This window comes from Sarcophilus harrisii, chromosome 2 (genome assembly GCF_902635505.1).
Source record: "Sarcophilus harrisii chromosome 2, mSarHar1.11, whole genome shotgun sequence".
NCBI classification, from domain to species: Eukaryota; Metazoa; Chordata; class Mammalia; order Dasyuromorphia; family Dasyuridae; genus Sarcophilus; species Sarcophilus harrisii.
This window is the reverse complement of record NC_045427.1, coordinates 150690107-150713182: the sequence shown is the minus strand read 5'-3', so window position 1 is coordinate 150713182 and position 23076 is coordinate 150690107. Positions and strand designations below refer to the sequence as shown.

At 36.4% G+C, this 23076-nt stretch overlaps 1 protein-coding gene and 1 long non-coding RNA gene across 7 annotated transcripts in view; one reads left to right on the top strand and one right to left on the bottom strand.

Annotated features, from left to right (window-relative positions):
* RIN2 (Ras and Rab interactor 2) overlaps nucleotides 1-2869 on the top strand; it is a 214610-nt gene extending 211741 nt beyond the window's left edge. For 5 of the 6 annotated variants that reach the window (XM_031951053.1, XM_031951055.1, XM_023494867.2 and 2 more), the window contains one exon: nucleotides 1037-1485. In XM_031951053.1, the coding sequence (XP_031806913.1) occupies nucleotides 1037-1363 (327 nt within the window). In that variant the 3' untranslated portion in view covers nucleotides 1364-1485. Of the gene's footprint in view, nucleotides 1-1036 lie in introns of all 6 variants that reach the window. The other variant, XM_031951051.1, reaches the window with a different exon arrangement.
* LOC116421452 overlaps nucleotides 1-23036 on the bottom strand; it is a 43947-nt gene extending 20911 nt beyond the window's left edge. Inside the window, exon 1 of the long non-coding RNA XR_004231817.1 lies at nucleotides 22839-23036. This is a non-coding gene — a long non-coding RNA (uncharacterized LOC116421452). The remainder of the gene's footprint in view (nucleotides 1-22838) is intronic.
* Between the last annotated feature and the right edge of the window lie 40 nt (nucleotides 23037-23076).

Genomic DNA, 23076 nt, shown 5'->3' with positions numbered 1-23076 from the left:
CCCAGAAGGCTTATTTTTCTTAAAATGTATTTGCCAATATTCTATTAATCAGTTTTGAAAATTTTGAAATAATTTATTTCATATCCTCTTAGGATCCCAGGAAGTTGAAGGAATAAAAAATTTTTTTTAATAAAAATATATACACACACACATATATGGATATATATTAGTTAAATAATATTTGTCAAAACACAAAATTGAAATAAATTTCAAATATATGATAATATGGCATTAAATGTCCAAACTTGAACTTGATTTGGGTGCATTCACTGCTGAAAAAAACATAATAAGAATGGGAATTTAAAAGACATTTTGTAATGAAGTCAAAGGAGAGAGAATATGTGCTCAATTTGTTGAGATGTTTCAAAGCTCTAAGTATGTTTGACAATTTGCCAATAATCATCATTGCTGATGTGTATGGGAGGATTGAAAACAAAGCACTGGTGTAAGTGTGAAAATAACATGCATGTGTATGTGTGAAGAGAGACATTTAACAGCTGGTACTGATCTTCTTTGTTCCTTAGATGATACTTTAGGCCATAATATTCAAAAAGTAAAAATGTATTTCTTCAAATCCCCACTTGAATTTGGGGAAGCAAAGTTTAAAAAAAAAAAAAAGCAGCAGCAGCATAAGAATGGGTTCTCAGGCCTATAATTTGGGTACCAGTTATCTGACAAGTAAGGAGGTCAGTGTCAACCAGAGCCTTGAAATGGCTCACTGCGTTTACTGATTCTATTTGTAAATTAAGGTTTTGATATGAAAAAATTACTAAAGCCTTTAGTGTTCCCAGAATTATTTCCTTCTAGTGAAATATTTTCTCTCCCCAGACACTGAAATTCCCAAAAAGTACTGCTTCCCTGGGAGAAGGAACATCTCAGGCACATCTTGGCAAATTCAAATTCATTTCACTCACATCCCTTGATATAGTTTAGTCTTGTAATTAATGACTGCTTCACCAATTTGAACCAAGAAAATGGGCTATCAGTATTCTATGTGCTGATTTTGTTTCTGGTTATGTGTTTTTTCATGCTACAGAATTACCTCAGAGTTGCCTTCCAGGAGGTCAACAGTGGTTGCACAGGAAAGACCTTATTGGTGAGACCCTATATTACTACTGAGGATGTGTGTCAACTCTGTGCTGAAAAGTTTAAAGTAGAGGACCCTGAGGAATACAGCCTCTTTCTTTTTGTTGACGAAACTTGGCAACAGCTGGCGGAGGACACTTACCCCCAGAAAATCAAGGCTGAACTGCACAGTCGGCCACAACCTCACGTCTTCCATTTTGTCTACAAGAGAATCAAGAGTGATCCATATGGAGTCATTTTCCCCAACAATGAAGAAGAAAACATCTCCACGTCATAGGGAGACACGGGGTTCTTCCCAGTAATACACAGGAGCTATTGGGAGTGTGGCTTTCTTGGCAGCCACATACCTAAGGTTGGAAAAGGCAGGCTCTTTGCTCAATGGCCAAGCTGTGAGTAGTGCTTATTGTGAATATGCATACAGCAAGAGTGGCTGTGATTACCTTCAGCCACACTGTGTCCAAGCAAAGCAAGCTGAATTTCTTGGAATGTTAGGTTTCTCCTTCAGTGTCCTTCAGACACTTGATTATTACAGCATCCTAAGGTCTATTTTCTATCTACCCTTTAGACAGGTTTATTTTGATTTAAGCATATGTGTATATGCTGGACAAACTTGTTTAGGCTAGTATTCTCTTGATTTCACCAGCAGGTGTTTGACAAGACTGTCCGATGCAGTGCATCACTTAACTCACAGTTCTATGGATGGTTGCATCATCCTTTCCTACAACTAATTTTTTTTTTTTTTTTATAAAAAGCCTCTGTTTTTATATTTCATAGAAATTTTTATAGCAGTTGCAGGTAAACTGTCAGGGTTGGTTTTTAAAATATTTTTGTAACTATAAAATATTCTATAATTATGCATGTGATTTTTAACATTTAATATACAAAAATAAATCTCTTGCTGGTTTTAGAGTATGGCATTAAGAAGTCCCTCTTTTCTGTAACTGGACATTTGGATGATTTTTTTAAATGAGAGACTGCTGGGTTTCTTTAAAAACTTGTATCACTGACACTGGCCTCGAAATGCCTGTAGATAAGTCTGATGTACTGTTATCTTGAGTTTTGTTCATGCACAGTGTGTTTTGTTTTGTTTTTTTACCAACAAATGATGCTGGGAATAATGGAAGAACTGAATGTAGAGAAAGGAAGAGGGAGAATGTATAGAACATGACCTAGGAATGAATGTTAGTCTGCTGGTTCAGACTCTTTACAGAATGTGGGGGGAGGGGAGATGGAAGGAATCATGTCTGCTTAAAGTACTGTAAATAAGCATTGTGATTTGGCAATATCTGTCTTGAATGTGATTTACTTTCATAAAGACTTTTCAAAAACCAACCAAGAAAATCAACGATAACACTAATTCTCTCAGTAAATCAAAGCTAACAGCATCAGACTGTTCTGAATAAAAAACAAGGACGTGTACTGAGTGATGCTGTTTAGGGAGAAAGGGCTATCCAGAAAGCCACTGAAAAATGCCTTTTAATTACAGAAATGTATATTGAAGTTAAATTTGCATGTGATTGTTAAGACCTGTTTAAGAGTGCTAGTAAATTATGGTTCTTCTGTCAGTGGATAAGTTCAGGCAATTACAAGAACACAGCTCTGCTACATGTAAAGATGTGTAGTTATCCCTTACTTGGAATGATCTGTATCTTTTTTTTTGTTTGTTTGTTTTGCATTGGTTTTGTCACATATCTAAAATCCCCAACACATTCTGTGTTGTATTCCCTTGTGTAAATGATAAAGAATGGATTTTGCACATAATACATTTTAATACTATATAATAGACGTGTGTGGAAATTTTTTTTTTTAAATAATTATGTTGGTTGCTTCCTTTTCTTCAGTAATATTCTGTAACTATTCACCATACAAGTGTAACATATTCAATGTTTGTGGTCAGAAAATACATGAAGAATGTATATATGTGGGAGAATTACTAATATGTAGAATGAACAAATGTAAGAAAAACTCATGATATGAAAGGATTTATAATTTTATTCATTGTTTCACTTCTCTTTGTTATAGAAAATCATAATTAATCAAAAAACAGTATGTATTAAGAAGCAGTGTTCCATAGTGAAGTGAGAGCTAGCTAGCTTTGGAGTCTGAGAGACCTGGGGCCAAGTCATTTCTCTGACACATTTTGGCTTTTGCCATGAGACCATAGACAAAAAACTTAATCGGAGTACTTTAGTCACCTCTCTACATTATAAATGAGTTGCTAGTCTCTAACAATGGAAAGACATTGTTATCCTGGAAGTTCCCAGAGTGGCTGAAATGTTTGGTCAGAACAGTATCAGAAAAAAAATAATGAAAGATCAATATGAGCTCAATAATGATCTTTCAGAACAAGTAGCTCAACAATATTTCGAAATCAGGGCACATGTTCAGAAGGGCTTTACCCCTCCTCTATACCAATATTTAACAAGTTAAATGAAAATCCTAATCCCCAAGCTTTGAACCAATATTATTCTACTAGGTGCTTTAAAAACAAAACAAAACAAAAACATGGAGTCCCCAAAAAATCTTAGTGTAGTTTTAAAATTTGAGTATTAATAACTCGAAATTTCCCTAAAGCTTTGGGTTACCCTATATATGTGACATTTAGACCTTTTTTTTTTTTTTTTTTAAGAGATTCTAGCACTGAGCTGCCCTCTTCTGGACAAGTAAGAAATGAACATTTTAAAATCCAGTTCTGGAAACATTAACATAAAGAAGGTGAGGAAGTGTAATCACAGAATATTAGAACATAGAATATTTGAAAGGAATTTACCTTTGTTTTCTTATTTGTATTCCAATTTTACAATTAAGAAAACAAAGGTGACATACCTTGTCTCGAAGATGGCAATTAATCAATAAATACTACTGAATTTTAAGACTTGACCTGAAGAATCTTAGATAATAGAATGTAACAGATAAAAAGGGAGAACATGATGTGAGCAGAAGAAAACATCACAAGATTATTCTTTGATCTGCCTGTCATTGAGCAATGTTTCCTTTTTTAAATTACAACATGTGTCTCCACTTTTTCCCCCATGCAGACATTTCTCACTTCTCAAATTGTCAGGAAACAGGCTTCAGTAAAATTTGGAAGGAATAAAAAGATAGTAAAAAATATACATGCAGGGTGGAGAAAAAAATGAATCACTGAATATAAAAATGTTATGAGATTTGGACACAGACCAAAAGAATTTTTTGATACCACATACATTGTCTGATAAAACTATCCAGGATCCAGAAGTTTAAAAACAACTCTAAAAACTGCTTAAAATAGTTTAGTATCAATATGGAAGTTACTACTTGAGCGAGACAAGAAAACAAAGTGAGGATATGTAAATAGTAACTGTTTTCATTGATAGAAATACTAACTTGCTTTTTTTTTTCAAGCTCATGACTTTTTTTTTCTGCACACATGACTACAGGAAAGGATGGAAACAAGCATTTTACTAAGTGCCTCCTATGTACCAAGTGCTTTACAAATAACTCATTTGATCTTTGACAACTCTTGGGGGCAAAGGTTATTACTTTACAGTTAAGGAAATTGAGGTACACAGAAATAATAACTGTCCTGATAAGACCTGATATGAATATGGGTCTTCCTGCCTCCAGGCCCAGTGCCCTATCTATTGTACTAATGACTTTTCTTCAGGATTAATTACTAAATTTTAGAGCCTTGGCTAACTCCCCCCAAAAATGTCCTATTTAATATAAATGTTTGCCTACAGCAAATATGCATATGAACATATACAAAGAAAAAAAATAACTTTTATATAAGTTATGTTAAAAGTTAAACTCCTAGACATTTCAGACAATCAAAAATGAATGTCAATTGTCTGAGACATAGGAAAATTCCAGTAATATGTGGAAAATGTACTGTAGTACCAGTAGTAACATGGAAATATGTTAGGTGTGGGTTTTTTTCATAAATTAAAAATAAATGGTTAAGAGACATGTGGCTGAAATGTAAAATTAAATGTACTTCTTAGAATATGAGTTTAGATACTGCCTTAGACACTTAATAACTATGTATCACTTGAGTAAGCTTCTTTCGCTCTAAAATCCTCAGTTTCCTCATTTGTAAATGAGTGTAATAATATATACAACACTTATTTCAAAGAATTATGAAGGTCAAATAAGATCATAGAATCTTAGGGAACTGGAATGGATCAATCCCCTCATTTTACATATAACTAGGGATTCAAGTAGACTTTCCCAGCTCTGAAAATCTTGTAAATCTAATGGCATGAATTCTGGGATTTGAAGTCCCACCTCTTTTCTTGGTATGCTAGACAAGATGAAGAAAAACTTTAGATAGCATGGAGACAGATACTCTGAATCATGCACTCAACAGCAGACAAGAGAGCTCTCCTATAAAAAGCAAAATAAAATAAATGATCAAAACTTTGGTTTCCAGATTTAGGTTGCAGAACACACCCTTTTCCTAGTCCACATCTGTCATTCCTACAGCTAAACCAAAGTAATTTGACATTCTACTCAGGAGAATTCTAGTCCTATTGGAAAGTGAATGGTAATTAGTATGTCTTTTCTCCTTCTGACAACTCATCTCACAAGAGAATACTAAATTCAGATTCCAAATAATTAAACCAAATCAACTTCACTCTTCCTAAGAAAGAAGGAATATATTTTTTTGGGGGGAGGATAGACTTCAGTCTGTGAATCATTAACTTTCTTGATTTAATGTATTAGTGGGAACCATGTTTATTTGGAGAAACCAGAGCCTCAAAATGAGGTTGTCCTAAGGACAGCACCTTTTCTTCTTCTCTCAAGATTTTTGGAATTAGGTATTTGTTTTCCTCTACAGAACATAACTCAATAATCCTCAGAGCAAGGGTAGGTATTTTGTGTTCAGAGTTCAGAGTTCAAAGACTCTGCAGGCTTGGTTTCATAGGCCCAGCAAACATATTTAGAAGAAAAAAAACAAAACAAACCTGATTGGGTGTGGTTGAACTTGTTGAAATGTTACTCCTCCTTGAGATCTGCAAAAAGTTGAGGAATTGCTTCAACTTTTCCCTCTGACCACAGATGGCAGAGATTCTATGTGATTCTTGTCTATTATTATGTACAGAAGGGCTATATCAGAAAAGGCTAGTAAATGAAGTATTATATACAGAAATAAAGGACAAATCTCTAAATATTAGTCAATAAGTATTTATTAAATGCCTAATTAGTTACAGGAACTGTATTAAGCTACTAGAGATAGGAAGAAGGCAAAAGACAATCCTTGGATAGAAGGAATTCTTCCTCCCCACAGCCCCCAGTTAAAATCATAAAATAATCTTAGTTTTGATTTTTATTATTAATAACTCAAATTGCTAAGTAGCTAGAGATAATACATAGAGATTGGAAAATTTTCCACGAAACTATGTAGAAGTCTTGAGTAGATAAACTAAGATGGTTTAGAGAAAAGTTGGAAGCTTTTTCTCTGAGGTACAGCGCCTCTGGCATAAATCCTTACTCATTGTTCTTTTCTTCTGAAGTTAAAGTGTGTTGTGGTCCCTGAGAGGCAGTGATTGAGAGGCTTTCACTAAAACAATCAGGCCTTCTTAAAAGAGTAATTGAAGCAAGAAAAGGGGTACTCAGAGAAAGGAAGGCCTTCCCTTTTAGTCTCCACACCTTGTCTCACAGCTCTACTTGCTGGTTGCATATAGATGTTGAAAAGTACCAGGAAGGAGATTAAGTCATTGCTAGTAACTGACCGCCAGGGGAGGCAGGGGGACTGAGTGCTAGGTCTGGAGTCAGAAACTTACCTTCCTGATGGTTCAGATGGAAAAGGAAATGGCAAACTACTCCAGTATCTTTGCCAAGAAAACCCCAAATGAGGTCATGGAGATTTGGACATAACTGAAACAACTGAACAACAACACTCATGGGCAAAATCACTAAAGTTTGAATCTCTAATGTCAAATCCTGTTTCACTATACTGCATTAAAATGAATCATGATAAAACAATTAGTATCAAATGGAAATGTATGACTTAAGACAGCTCTTGAAATAAGAGGTCTTTGTTATGCATTAATATAAGACAAATTAATCCAAACAATAGAATTCTGAGCTCTTCCTACCATATGTTAGCTAAAGATGCAAAACCTTAATATCAATATTTCTGTAGATTTAGATACATATTTATACATATTTAGATACATATTGTAGATACATATTTCTGGAAGAACTCTAGCTAAATTCCCTGTTCCTGTTGCAGGTACCACCATCCTCAAATCTTCCAGACTTCTCATTTTAGATGTCATCCTTGATTCTTTACTCACCCCTCCTTCACACACACATCCCCATATCCAGTTAATTGCCAAGCCTTGTCATTTTCTAACATCTCTTTTATGTGTCCCTTCCTTCCTCTGACCCTGATTCCATGCTAGTCCAGGCCCTCATTACTTCATGCCTAAACTATTTTAATAGTCTGCTGGTTGGTCTCCCTGCCTCTTGTCTCTCCCAATTCCAATTCATACTCCATTCATCTAAAAACTGATCTTCATAAAGAATATCTAATCTCTTCACCTTTTCCCTCCACATTCAATAAACTCCAGTGATTCCTTGTTATCTTTAGGATCAAATCTTCTGCAAGTCTCTTTATAAATTTATGTTATTATATATATATATATATATATATATATATATATATTTATTATATTATATTATAAACCCTTATAAATCCTGATCTCTTCCTATCTTTCAAATCCTTCTCCCTTTGACATACTCTATAGACATCTAGTGTCACTGGCTCCCCTATTGCCCCTTACATACACCCAAATTGGGTGTCTTTCACTGGCTGTCCTGCATACTTGAGACACTGGTCTTCCTCATCTTCATCTCCTTAACTTTCCTGGCTTCCTTCAAGCTGAAACCTTACTTTTGTCAAGAAGACTGCCTTTTGAGACTACCTCAATTTCCTTTATAGATAACTTGTTTGCACAAATGTTTGCATGTTATTTGTTATTTCTCCCTTTAGATTGTGCTCTCTCTGAGAGTAGAGACTGCCCTTTTTACCCAGCACTTTTTTAGACTTTTTTTTACTTTTTAGACTGCCTTTTATACCCAGCCCTTTGTACAGTTACTGGAATAGAAGTCACTTAATAAATGCTTGTTGACTTAATGGGTAATGAATCCATCATGCAGATTAAATTCAGTAGTCCATTCTAAAATTGAGGGCTAACAGGTGAATATATTTTTCCAAAAACAAATGAATTTCTACCCAACTATTTCTTTTCAGTATGTTACTGAATCTTCATTCTTAAATTCTGTGGTTCTAGATATCTCCTAAAGCTCTACCTGAGTCTTTTTTTTTTTTCTAGATATTTCTGTCTCTCTTGGTGATAACATCAGCTCCCATGGGTTCAACTATCATCTCTATACAGATACCTCCAAAATCTATTTAATTAGTCCTTGTCTCTCTTCTGAGTTCCAAGCCCACATCTGCTTACTGGACATTTTGAATTGAATTCAAAACCTTCTCTTCTGAATCTTCCTTTTACTGAATGAAAAGATGAAGCTTTGGTAATGAACCTGGATTATTATATATATCATAGTCTTCCCAGTAATCTAGGTTGTTTACTACCAAAGTTTCATCCTGGACTCCTCACTCTCACTCTACATATTTATTCAGTTATTAAATCTTGTTTCTATTTTTCCCATATCCTCCCTTCCTTCCAGCCATGCAACTACTTCAAACCTTCCCTTAGAATACTACAATACCCTTTTAACTGATTTCTCTGCCTCAAATGTCTCACCACTTTTATCTTTTCTGTACACAGCTACCAAAATGATGTTCCTTAAGTATTGATTTGACAATATTATTTTTTGTAAACTCCAGTGACTCTCTTTTATCTCTATGATGAGATATAAAATCACCTGGTTGGTATCTAAAGTTCTTCACAACTTTGCCTCTTCCTACCTTTTCAATTTTCTAAATCCAACTTACTTGCTTTGCTGCTCCTTATAGACAATACTTAATCTCCCATTTTAGGGCCTCTATCCTGACTTCTGCATTCCTGAGATGTTTTACCTCCTTACTTCTTTGACATCCCTGGCTTCCTCCAAGACTTACTTCAAATACCCTCTTTTGGTGATTCAGGCCAATTCCAATAGACTTATAATGGAGAGCCATCTGCATACAGAGGACTATGAGAACTGAATCTGGATCATAATACAATATTTTCACCTTAGTTGTTGTTCATTGCCTGCTTGTTTTTTTTTTTTTCCTTTTTAATCTTATTTTTCTTGTACATCATAAATGTGGAAATATGTTTAGAAGAACTGCACATGTTTAACCTATATTGGATTACTTGCTATCTAAGTGGAGGGCATGGTTTATCATGTCAAGACTTATTCTATATATATATATATATATATATATATATATATATATATATATATAAATGTCTTTTCTCTCTATCTATCATCTAATTTCCTTATTCTGTCATGGGGACAGACTCAGCTTCTCTCTGTTCTTGTGATCTGAGTTGCAATATACTGAGGCCAAAATAATTTCTTGTTATTTCTCCCTTGGCCCACTCTAGCCTGCCCCCTCCACACTCCATGTATACTATCCTCCCTACCATTTCCAGACCACTCCTTTGCCACCCCACCATCACTCATCGACTTCTCTTTCTTTGAAATTTTACTACATTCCTCTAGATCACCCAAGACAAATATCTCTTTTTTTAAAAAATTATAATAACTTTTTATCGACAGAACCCATGCCAGCATAATTTTTTACAACATTATCCCTTGCACTCACTTCTGTTCCGATTTTCCCCCTCTCTCCCTCCACCCTCTCCCCCAGATGGCAAGCAGTCCTATACATGTTAAATATGTCACAGTATATCCTAGATACAATATATGTGTGCAGAACCGAACAGTTCTCTTGTTGCACAGGGAAAATTAGATTCAGAAGGTAGAAATAACCTAGGAAGAAAAACAAAAATGCAAACAGTTTACATTCATTTCCCAATGTTCTTTCTTTGGGTGTAGCTGCTTCTGTCCATCATTTATCAATTGAAACTGAGCTAGATCTTCTCTTTGTCAAAGAAATCCACTTCCATCAGAATACATCTTCATACAGTATCGTTGTTGAAGTATATAATGATCTGGTTCTGCTCATTTCACTCAGCATCAGTTTGTGTAAGTCTCTCCAAGCCTCTCTGTATTCGTCCTGCTGGTCATTTCTTACAGAACAATAATATTCCATAACATTCATATACCACAATTTACCCAACCATTCTCCAATTGAAGGGCATCCATTCACTTTCCAGTTTCTAGTCACTACAAACAGGGCTGCCACAAACATTTTGGCACATACAGGTCCCTTTCCCTTCTTTAGTATCTCTTACCCAAAACAAATCTCATCACAGCCATCTACTAGTATCCAGTTCATTTTTCTTCCTTCCTCAAGAGGTGTAATACATGATTCAGTCTTCATTTTTAAGCCCCAATACTAGTCTCAGATGCTTTGACTTCACTCTGTGTATTCATGCATTTTCTAATACCTCCAGTTCAACTCATGACTTCCATCTTAATTTTAAATCAGCCAACCATAGTTATGGTCACATCTTAAGTTTCTCACTATCATCCATAATTATAATACTTCCAGAATTTTGAACTCTGAAATTCTTTTTTTAATGCAACTTCCTATGTTTCCATTTCTTCATCTGCCTACTCCTCCTAAACCTACTTTTCATACTCAATTTTATTCCAGCTCCTCTTCTTCCAATATATCCTCCTCTGATAGGGTCTCATTTATCTTTCTATTTTTGGAGGCAACTTCGAGTTAAGTGACTTGCCACAGCTAGTAACTGTCTTGGGTCTGAACTCAGGTCCTCCTGATTCCAGGATCTCTGCTCTATCCACTATGCTACTTAGCTGCTCCACATTTCTTCATTCTTAATCTTGGCCCTGTGTTTTAAATCTTGAATTCCTTGCCTTTTTGACCTATTCAGGTTTTGTGAAAGCCTGACTGGATAATTCTCATTATCTACCTCCACTCATACTCACATGCTGCCAGTTACTTACTGGAGACTTCCAAAAACTTGCTGAGTGAGAAAATGCATCTAAGACTATTTCTATCTCAATATTTCAAAACAGAAAGAAGTCAAACAGAAAAATGAGAATAGCTGAAAAAAGGGAAGAAAATAAAGAAATTATTACAAAGTTATTGCTACAGAGAAATAAAAACAGCAAAAAACTTAATGCTTCATTACTTCTAATAGATCCTAGCACATTCTTATACTACCACTCATGATAGCCAAATAACCTTGATGAAGGTACCCTGAAACTCTAAAAATCGTTGGAGAAAATCTCCTTCAACTCTGCCTCGGTAAGGGACCCCACCTGAGGGAAAGCAAACAAGACAGTTTCATTCTATTGTCTAGGTGGGGTCAGGTTAGTCCTGAAACTCATTGAATTCTATTCAAATTCCAGCCCAAGCTGAAACAGAGCTTGTAGAACTCTACCCATGAGCCCCCTTTAGCTGGTAGCCAAATCTCCTAATATAAAAGAGCCAATCTAAAATCCTCTCTTTGCAGAGGTTCCAAACACATCATGCTAGGCCATGCCAGGCTATGCCATGCCATGCCAAGGAGTCTCTGCCCACTGGATAATATTCTTTTCTAGTGCCACCCTCTCTTTATCCTCACCTATTTCCCTAACGAGATCTTATGCCTCTCTGTCAGGATTTTTAACCTTACTTCCCAATTCCTATAATAAATCTCTTTTATCAATCTAGGTTTTCAGGTCTGTAAATTCCTTTACAGAGAATCTCTGCGCTGTCAGAAGGGAGTCCCCAAAATTCCCTATCCTTATGCCGAATCCCAAAGGGTTGCAGGAGAGCCAAACCTCTCCATTTGGTTCTCTGAAACCTGAATCGTCCACTAGACCTTATCATTTATCTCCTTGACCACCAGAAACCTTAATTTCATTTTGGTTCCCTAAATCTAAACCTTATCATTTGGTTCCTTATGAAAGGGAACCCCAAAACCTAAACCTCATCAACCTGAGTGCTTGGTGGTTACAGTAATATCTGTAATTTTACCCTCACTTGTAGGAAGAGAGAAGCCCCAGTCTACCCAGACACAATTTCATTACCCCCACGCCCCCACCTCCACCCCCCACCCTGGGAGAGGACTTTCAACAACCTACTCATATGCCTCCCTTCTTCAACTGGTAAAACTACATTTGAATCCATTCTTCAATGCTTCTTATATTCCTGAACTCTCCTATTCACCTCATCCCAGTAAATCTGAATCCCCTAGCTAGTGATATATAAAACCCATTCCCCATTCCTAGCTGTCTGTTCCTTTACTCCCATCCTATTCAATCCTATCCTCTCAGTGTTCCAGACCAGATCTAGCCATCTCTTTCATTGTGCTCTCTAGAATGCTCACTCCATAATGAATATATTTCAAGTTAAGTTAACAAGCTTTTATTAAGCAATTTCTATGTGTCAATCTCAGTACTATTATAGATTAAAGATAAAAAACAGTTCCTGATCTCAATTTGCAAACAACTATGTTCAAACAAGAAACATACAGGGTAAATTGGGTGTAATTCAGAGGGAAGGCACTATTAAGGTCAAGAATGGCTTCTTATAGAAACTGGAATTTTAGCTTAAACTCTAAGAAAATCAATAGAGATAAGAGAGAAAATTTCAGGCACATGAGATAGCTGAAAATGTGTAGTGATTCCTTTTGTCTTATGGCTTCCTCCTGATAGCAGGGCATCCCTGTCCATCTTTTCCAATATTGTTTGTACTTTTCACTCATAGTCTTTTCCTTACTGATCTTCAGCTCTTCAGCCTGCACTCTTGATGCTCTGGATTTGTTCTTCCATACTACAGAATTGACTTTACACTGTAAGCTTACTCCACTCCCTAAACTTCATACAATGGCTACCTATTATTACTTCCAAATTCTTCCTGGGTTACCATCACTTATCAATCTCTCCTACTTTGAAATTTATGCTAATCCAATTTATCACCTAGACTAGATTCTAGTAGATATGATCAATTAGCCCACAGAGCATTCTCATTCCTTCCTCAAAGATTTTAGTGCTTAGTACCTAATTCACTGTCTTTCTCTCCACCCCAATTTTTCTCTTAAAGAGCTTCAGGATATATATTGATACTCCTTTAAATTCCTCAACTTCCCAATTCTTTAATCTACTCAGTTCCTATGACATACTCCTTCATTGTACCTCAGCTACATATAGAGATAGTTCTATTCTTAAACTTTCCATCCCTCACAAATATTTTCCTTCATACTTATGAACCATGAATTTTCTTCATTTAATCATAATCTTTTAGCATTCTATTTTTCCCTCTGCCTTATGACTTCTGAATCTATTCTTTATCCTTACTATGACTTCCATCTCTTTCTATCAGTTTCCTCTCTTGCACCCCAAGACCATCACTTCTCTATTGTTTATACTCTCCCCCCTCTTACTGCTTGGTAAGTTAGAAGATCCCTAACTTCTTGTATTCTGTCCTTCATATACCCAGTTGCTTCATTTTTTCTTTATCCTTCTAACTTTCCATGCTCTGAACTGTTGAGTCACCACACTAAAAAAAAGAGTCAGTGAAATGTCTTCATAGTAGAGAATGTATATATTTTACTGATCCATAGCATAGTTTTGATTGGGAAGCACTTGTTGCAACAGAAGGTTCCCTGCCATCTAACATAACTATGGAGGAGTCTAGTTCCTGATAAAAAAAAGATTATGAATAATCAACTTCCCACACTTTAATCAACCCCTAGAACTTTATCAGGAAAGGAAGCAAAACACCTGAAACAAATGATTAAAATCATTTAATTTATGATTAAATCTCCTTTCTAATTATATTACTTTAATAACACAAATACCCCACCTCTTAACATGACTTAGATTCTTTGCCTGGCACATGTCATAGTCACCTGAGCAAGTTTCAGATTGGGTGCCTTACAAGGATGCAAGGTTGACCAATACATGTTAAGTTGCTAATGATCCTGGAAGTCGTTATTTTTCCCTTGCCCAGGGAAAGAAAGCTATCATAGAACTAGAACATGGGAGTTTTCTGTTACAGTGGCAGTTTTTAATTGTTCTGCAAAAGACATAAAAAAGAGAATCTACAAGAGGGACAACGAGTAGCATCCATAGCAACAAGTAATAGCAGCAGATGGAGGATGCTTAGAAGAATTTCTACGTTCTGAACTGGTTGGAATCTTTTCCTTTCCCTGGCTCACTTTTTTACCTAATAAGAGAATCTAGCAAAGAGTGAGTAAACTCTGTCTACCTTAAAAAACCACCTTAATAATGGTAAATGCCTTTTTATTTTAAATTGCCACAAGTGAACAGATGGCCTTGTTTACTACTAAATATTTCTTCTGTTCTTTTAAATTTGCTTCATGGTTATTTTTTACGTTTTTTTCTTGATAAAGGTAATTTTAATTGCATTTTAAGTCAGTGCCTTCGACAAGATGTGGATAAGGGCAAAAGTCAATATAATTTGACTGGCCTACAAAGAATCTAAATAGCTGGAAAGGCCCAGTTGCATTCTGGTATCCAAAAATTGAGAATTTAAGAGTTTTAAAGAATTTTATTAATAATTTGTGTTTTGAAACTTTCTAACAGAGGCCCTGTTCAATCAAAGAAGTCAAAAGGTATAGATGTGATGAGAAAATTTCAGAATTTTCAGAATCCCAAGAATCCATGATCACCTCTGATAAGTTCCTTCTGAGAAGTCTGTGAAGTTCCTGTGGCAAATTTATGGGTCAACATTCATGAGTGCTACAGAAGATCAGAAAAAGATTGATCTGCAGGCTTAGAGGGTTTTTTTTTAATAGCTTTTTATTTACAAGTTATATGCATAGGTAATTTAACAGCATTGACAATTGCCATACCTTTTGTTCCAATTTTTCTCCTCCTTCCTCCCATCTCCTCTCCAAGATGGCAGGTTGACCAATACATGTTAAATATGTTAAAGTATAAATTAAATTACAATATAAGTATACATGTCCTAACAGTTATTTTGCTGTACAAAAAGAATCAGACTCTGAAATAGTGGACAATTAGCCTGTGAAGGAAATAAAAAATGCAGGTGGGCAAAAATATAGAAAAATGGGAATTCTATGTAATGGTTCATAGTCATCTCCCGGAGTCCTTTCGCTGGGTGTAACTGGTTCAGTTCATTACTGCTCTATTGGAACTGATTTGGTTCATCTCATTGCTAGAGATGGCCACGTCTATCAGAATTGATCATCATAAAGTATTGTTGCTGAAGTATATAATGATCTGCTGGTCCTGCTCATTTCACTCAGCATCAGTTCATGTAAGTCTCTCTAGGTCTCTCTGAAATCATCCTGCTGGTCATTTCTTACAGAACAATAAAATTCCTTAATATTCATATACCACAATTTATTCAGCTATTCTCCAATTGATGGACATCCACTCAGTTTCCAGTTTCTGGCCATTACAAAGAGACTTGACACAAACATTCTTGCACATACAGGTGCAAGATCTCTTTAGGATATAAGCCCAGTAGTAACACTGCCGGATCAAAGGGTATGCACAGTTTGATAGCTTTTTAAGGATAGTTCCAAATTACTCTCCAGAATGGATGGATGTATTCACAATTCCACCAACAATGTATTCGTGTCAGAGGGAGTATTCTTATCAAGGAGATTGTAGGTTCATCAGAGTACTGCAGACAGGACAAATAGAAGTTGTATAGGAAAATCTGGAATCGTGTATTTATTTACATTTGATTTAATGGTCAAATGAATAGGAATATTGTTATCAGTCAGCACTACTTAGCATGTTGGGTTTTTTGGGGGGTGGGGTGGGGAATTAAGTAACTTCATTCTCTGCATTTCTTATTTAAGAAAGGAAAGAAAGAAGCATTTATTAAGTGGTATGATTTAGGAGAGCAATTTGAGGCACCAAATGATATGTTTGAGGTTTAGCACCAAATGATGAGCTTGATATTCAGGCAGTAAATGTTGGGGTTCAGTCAAGTGAAGAATTCACAATGGCTATTATCTTTGGCAAAAGGTAGATTTATTTATGAGAAGAGGTTACAGATAAAATGAAGAGAAACAATAGACATGAAATAGTGTTGGCAGAGTATACAGTTAGCAAGGAAAGTGATTTTTAACAATTAACAATGGAAAAAACAAGTTCCCTAGTAGAATTCACAACCAAGAGAAAGGAAATACTCAATGAGGTAGGAACATGCCCTTAACTAGCTGCCTAAATCTTTTTTCCCCCTTTTAAATTTTTTCCTTTATTAAAGCTCTTTATTTTTCAAAACATATGCATGGACAATTTTTCAACATTATCCCTTGCAAAACCTTGTGTTCCAATTTCCACCCCCCCACCCTGAATCCCTCACACCCTACCTTAGATGGCAAGTAATCCAATACATGTTAAACATGGTAGAAATATATGTTAAATCCAATATATGCATACATATTTATACAATTATCTTGCCACACAAGAAAAATAAAATAAACTAGTGAGAGAGAGACAGAGACAGAGACCGAGGAGAGAGAGAGAAACAAAATAAAATAGAAGCAAACAACAACAAAAAGAGTGAAAATGCTATGTTGTGAACCATATTCAGTTCCTACAGTCCTCTCTGGGTGTAGCTAGCTCTCTTCATCACTGTAACAATTGGAATTGGTTTGAATCATCTCATTGTTGGGGAAAGCCAATAATATTTCATAACATTCATATAACTTAATTTATTGAGCCATTCTCCAATTGATGGGCATCCATTCAGTTTGCTTTATCATCAGTACCCTTCCTTTCTTGCCTTAGAGAGTAAATTTTATCTGTATTTCAGGCTTTCTCTGCCAACCCCATCTAGTAACCTAAGATATCATCATTAAGTATCTACTATGTTTTAGGTACTATAGTAAGTGTTTTACAATTTTGATTATATTAAGTACATTTGATCCTGATATCCCTGGGAGGTAGGTACTATCGTCCCCATTTTACAAGTGAGGAACCTGAGGCAAAGAGTTGCCTCGACCAGGATCACTCAGTTAGTAAGAATCTGAGGCTGGATTCAAACTAAATAATAATATTAATTAATTAATAATACCACCTAACTGCCATAGGTGGTTGCTTAAGTGATAGTAAAGTATCATTTTACTCATAGTTTTTATAAAACTTATTAGGTAGTGGGGCAAAATCAGTATTTAGTATTGGTTTATCAAAACATGTCAGGATACCATCAGTACTTTTTGATTATCTCATAAATAGTCCTTGTATCCTGCTTAGCATAACTGAACATAGTCTATTACATTTTTTTAGGCTTGAGGTAACATGTAAAAATCAAAAGTGATATTTTTATTTTACAACTGCCAGACTAATTTCACATTTCATAGCATCTATCTGTCCTTGTTTCCCTTCCAGGGAATTTATCTAGGATATAACAAAATATAATTTTTTGCTGAAACACTAAGAGCTCTGATACATAATTTGAACAAAAGAAACAGTATAACAATGGGTAAAATATGAAGCTGTTTCCTTCTTATGAATTCAGAATTTTTGCAACTGGGGAAAAGAATCTGGGTCAGTACTGTTTACTCAGAAAGAGCACATGGTGTTTTGTTTCAATGAACAGGAAAATGTTTTATGATGAAGTGTGGTCAAAGCATGTAATTTTTCCCAACTAAGCCGTAAAAATGGAATTACACAATATGAGACAACAAACAAAAAGTAGCATGAATCATCTCGAATACAGGAAAAATCTGCAGTGGAGACAAAAACAGTTTCTTTTCCTATGAAGAGTAAAAGCCACTGGAATGAAATTAAAATTAATAGCACTATATTCAAAATTCAAAATAAATGTGAAAATATTGAGCAAAATTCAATTTTTTTTAATGTTTTCAAAATATATTTATGAATATTTCAGAGAAGATCATTGCTTTCACTGATGAAAAAAATCTCTGATTTTCCAGCCTTTCCTGTTCCTGAGCCTGGGCCTTCCTTCTTTCTCCCTCTTCTCTTTCCTAGTCACTGATCCACAACCACTTCCAGGGGAGCTAGTCAGTCTCAGCCATGGGTTCGTGGACCTGCCCAATATTATAGCAAAGAATAAAAAAAAAAAGAAACTGGCTTTTCTCAGAGTCAAATCACCCACCTATACATATACTTTGTCATCCTGGACAAAAGACGGGAAGACTTCCAGTGATTCTAGAGCTTAGATCAGATCATCAATGTCAGTTAAGGCATTCTGTGCACACATGAAAATTCTGACTCACTTACAACCAGAAAATAATGATAAAAGGAAAGATGTGAATGGATGGAACCATTCAACAGCAGGAGCAGTACTTACTTTTTTGCACATAAATTCTCATTAAAATTGACACTTGCAAAAATAAACAAATAAAATTGACACTTGCAAATGACTATGCTGGAATTCAAAAATTCAGGTCCACAGACATGAATATATTGAACAGTTGTAAAGTCATTTTCCAGTCATGTCTGACTCTTCCTGACCCCATTTGTGGTTTTCTTGGTAAAGATACTGGAGTGGTTTGCCTTTTCCTTCTTCATCTTATTTAACAGATGAGGAAACTAAGGCAAATAGGGTTAAGTGACTTGCACAGAATCACACATCTAGTAAGTGTCTGAGGTTGGATTTGAACTCTGTACAATGAGTTTTCCTGACTCTAGGCCCATCATGTTACCCTAGCACCACCTAGTGGGATAGTTGCAAAATTAGCTTCCAGGTTAACTAGTTTCCTTGTTCCTATGTGTAGTTCATTGTTCAGAAAGGAAGAGTCTGGCTCTGATTGCATAATCTGGGGTGGGTTTGTAGGCCCTTGAAAAAAGCCAGAGCTTTTTTTTTTTTTTTGCTAGACCTGGCAAAGTCAGCTTAAGTGAGACTTCCTTGAATCAGACTTTCTCATGCTAACTCTTGCATGAATTAATTCATTTCTATATCTACCCTGAATTGGCTTCCTCCCCACCCCCAACTCTTTGCCTGATTGCTTATTTGCATAAGAAGGCTGGTCAAGATGTGCATGGGATCCTATCCTGAAGACATGAAGCCAGTTGAAAAAGAGAGATGGAATAAAACAGTAGTCATATAGAGTAGAGGAGATACAAACTGCCAATGACTTTCTCGTGAGGCAATCAAGTTTACTGCTCAACTGATTTAATATAAGAATTATATAAAAAGGAATAACTGTCCTATTGTGATCTGTAGGAGGTCCTTCATGACCTGCATAATGTCTTAACCCACAGTTGTACTTTATTGTTTCATTAAAATTGTAATCTATGATACAGAAATAAATACTTGTGGTTAAAATGGGGAGAAAGATCTCATTCCTTCAAACATATAGAAAACAGAGTCAAATTTTAAAAACAAGTCATTTCCTAGTTGGTGGCAGTTTTCAAGAAATAAATCAAAGCTATCATCATATTAAAATGTTCTAAATCATAATTGATCAGAGAAATGCAGATTAAAATAACTTTGAGGTTCTATCTTACACTATCAAAGTAGCTAATATGACAAAAAAAGGAAAATGTTGATTGTTGGAGGGGATGTGGGAAAACTAGGACACTCATGCCCTGTTGGTGGAGTTGTGAACTGATCCATCCATTCTGGAGAGTAGGGATATAAAATGGTGCATACCCTTTGATCCAGCAATATCATTGGCAAGGTCTACATCCTTATATATGCTATAAAAAGCTGATTCATGGTGCATTGGGTATCTCTTTTTTATTTTCCTCTTGAGGAAAACCAAGTCATGAGCCATACTTAACTTTTTTATGGTAAATAACATTGTCTCTAGAATTCTAAGGTGGAAAATTGTTATTTTTAACTTTAACTTAATTTTTACTTTCAAATTCTCTTCCTATTCCCTCCACCCATTGAGAAGGAAAGAAAAACAAAGCCTATTACAAATATGTATATTCATGCAAAACATGATAGCTCTGGTCTTTTCATCAGAAATGTTGGAAAGTTTCTCTTCCATTAAAAGTTTATTTCCCCACCTCACCCTCAATCTCTCTTAGAATTATATCCAACTTTTCAGAGTACATTATCATCTATTGCAATTCACAATTTTTGTCTTTTGAAATATTTTATTCAAGTTCTCTTGTTTATGTTAGAGGCTATCAATAAATACTAATTATTGCTGTTTGTTACTTGCGTATTTTCTGGATACTTATAGGACTTTCTCTTTGACATGGGACTTGATTTTGTCTCAGTCATTCCTTTTGAGGTTTCTTGTAGAAAGTGACTGTTAGATGATTTCTTGTAGAAGATGATTGGTCTTTGCTCTGTCCTCTGATTATAAAAATTCATTTATGATTTCTTCAAATATAGTAACCAGGTTTTTAAAAAAGCTTAATATTTGTTTTTCAGAAGTTTAATGATTCTTAAATTATTAGCAAGTCATTTAATTTGTTTGCCCCAGTTTCCTCAACTGTAAAACAGAGGAGAATATTACCTATCTCTTCTATCACAGGGCTGTTGACAAAATGAAATAATATTTGTAAAAAAATACTTATTTTGGCACATGTCAATTCTTATAAAATGATTGTCCCTTTCCTTTCTCTTCCCAGTTTATTTGATGTAATTAAAAAAGGGCATGTAACAGAGATAATGGGGTACTAAGGTTTTTGACCCTGCAGGTTCTCTTTCTGCAGACACAATGTAGATTTGAAGAGGGTATTCCAGATTTATGGGGAGAAATATTTGTTTACAACTGGCTATGCTAAGCTATTTCAATAAATTTCTTTGCTTTGAACAAACTGTTAATTGACTGTTAATGGTAAATGAAGTGGCAGGGGGATCATGAACTTTCATTCCAGAAGTTCGGATACAAACATTGGAATATGAGGTAGTCACCTCCCTGGAGACCCAATCTGTGATTGAGTTTGGCAGGGGCTATACTGATCCTGGTAGTGCTAACAAATCATTCTCCTTGAATTTTCAGGATGTATAGTTTCTACATCAAAATCTTCCAAATTCTTGCAAAAAAAAAAAAATGTATTCCAAACTCTGTCCTTAAACTGTGAACTTTAATATATGTTCATGTGCCCTCAAATCCCAGACCATTCATTTCATAGACTTCTTCAACTCCCATGATTTATCTATGTGCCACCTCAGCCACAATAGGATAATCACACTCTTGAACTCATAAACACCAATTGGTATATTTAACTATGATGAAAAAGACTTAAGAAATTCTTTTCTCTGATCATAATCTATCATTCCATTTCTCCTTGTGCTTCACTCCTCCTAAACCTACGTTGTGCCCTTTCTGTGACATTCAGTTCCTCCCTCTCTTTAGTTAGTTAGTTTAGTTAGTGCTTTCCTAGACACCACTCTTATGATGGATTCACTTTCTTTCCTTCTAGAAACAGAAATGTAGATCTGAAAGAGCCACTGTAGAGAAAATGCCAACTTTCACTTTATAAATGAAGAGACTAAGACACAAAGAAGTTAAATGGCTTCACCAGAATCACACAGCTAGCAAGCAAGAGTCTGAGTAAGTACTTAAACCCAGCATTTCATGGCTCCAAGCCATCTGCAACATCATGCTGTCCCTCTTGCAGCTATAAGAGTTAATGATTTCAATGTTATACTATTCTCTTTCTGTTCTCTGCTCAAGGAAGTCACACCAACCATGCTGAGTTCTCTGCAAATTTGTTATCTAATCTCTAGTGCCCCACATGTCCAAAAGGCAATTCTTTCCCACATCCTTGACTTATCACAGTCTCCATAGGAATTCTTCTAAATTTCTTCTTTTAGCTTTCCAGTCACTGCCCTTTTCTTTCCAGCAGAAGGCCTCACGTTATTCTTTACTGAGAAAACTGAAGCCATTTACCATTAGCTCCCTTTTCTCCTGTACTCTACACTTCAGAAGTCACCCTGCTTCATTTCCTTTCCTTTATTCTGAGACAGTGACTTCTGACCTCCCCTTTCCTAGCTGCCAAAGAAGGTCAGTTTTCTCCTATTTTTAAAAAGAAAGGGAAGAAATTCTTCACTTGACCCAACCCCCCTTTCCTTTATCCTCTTTCCTTTCACAGTTAAAACTCCTAGAAAAGACACGTTGAGCTCTTTCCCTTCACATCCTCTCATCCCACCCCTCACTCAGCCTTTTGCAGTCTGGTTTCCAACTTCAGCCCTCAGGTGAAAGTATTCCCTCCACCGTGTTGGCGGTCTCGTACTCCCCAAGTCCGATGTCTTTTCCCAGTCTCCATCTTTCTTGACCTCTCCACAGCCTCTGTCACTGATCACCCTCTCCTTCCGAACCCTCTCTTCTGCAGGTTTCACGACTCTGCTTTCTCCTGCTTCTCCTCCCACTAAGCAGGTCTCTCCTCCACGCTCCTTTGCATAAATGATCTTTGTTCGGCACCGAATAGTGGGAAAGTCCTGCCCACTTTCATGCGCGAAGCCCCGCGGAACTTAAGCCAAGCTTAGGGCTTAGCGGCGCACAAAAAGCGATACGTCTTTGCTACAATGTGATGCGACTGCAGTCTGTAATGTTGCTCACTTTGCTTCCGTTGGATACATTCAGACTCGAAAGCCTGCGTGGGAAAGCACGTTACCGACTCCGCCAGTTGCCCTCCTGAACTCCGTTTAAAAGGACAGGGCCGGGCTCTGCTGTCCCCGGGTTCCTCCCCGCTGCAGAGCGACCATTCACACCTGGGCGGGCCGGTTCTGCCCCGCCCCCCGCCGGGGTTGCCCTTTGGCGCCCGCCCGCCCCGCCTCTGTCACCCTTCCCTACCTTAGGGAGTCACTAACTCTCTGCAGTGTTTCGGGCTAGGCTTAGTCTAGGAGAGCCCGCGACTCCTGGGCGGGGAGCGTTGGCGGGATACTTAACGAAACGGGCGGAGCTACCTCGGTGCTCCAGAATCAGCCCCGAACCTCTTGGCAGAGCTCCTTAGGCCCCGCCCCGCACGGGGCGCCTCTCTGTTGCCTAGCAACTTCGGGACGAGACCGGAAACAGTTTTCCCTCCTACTTC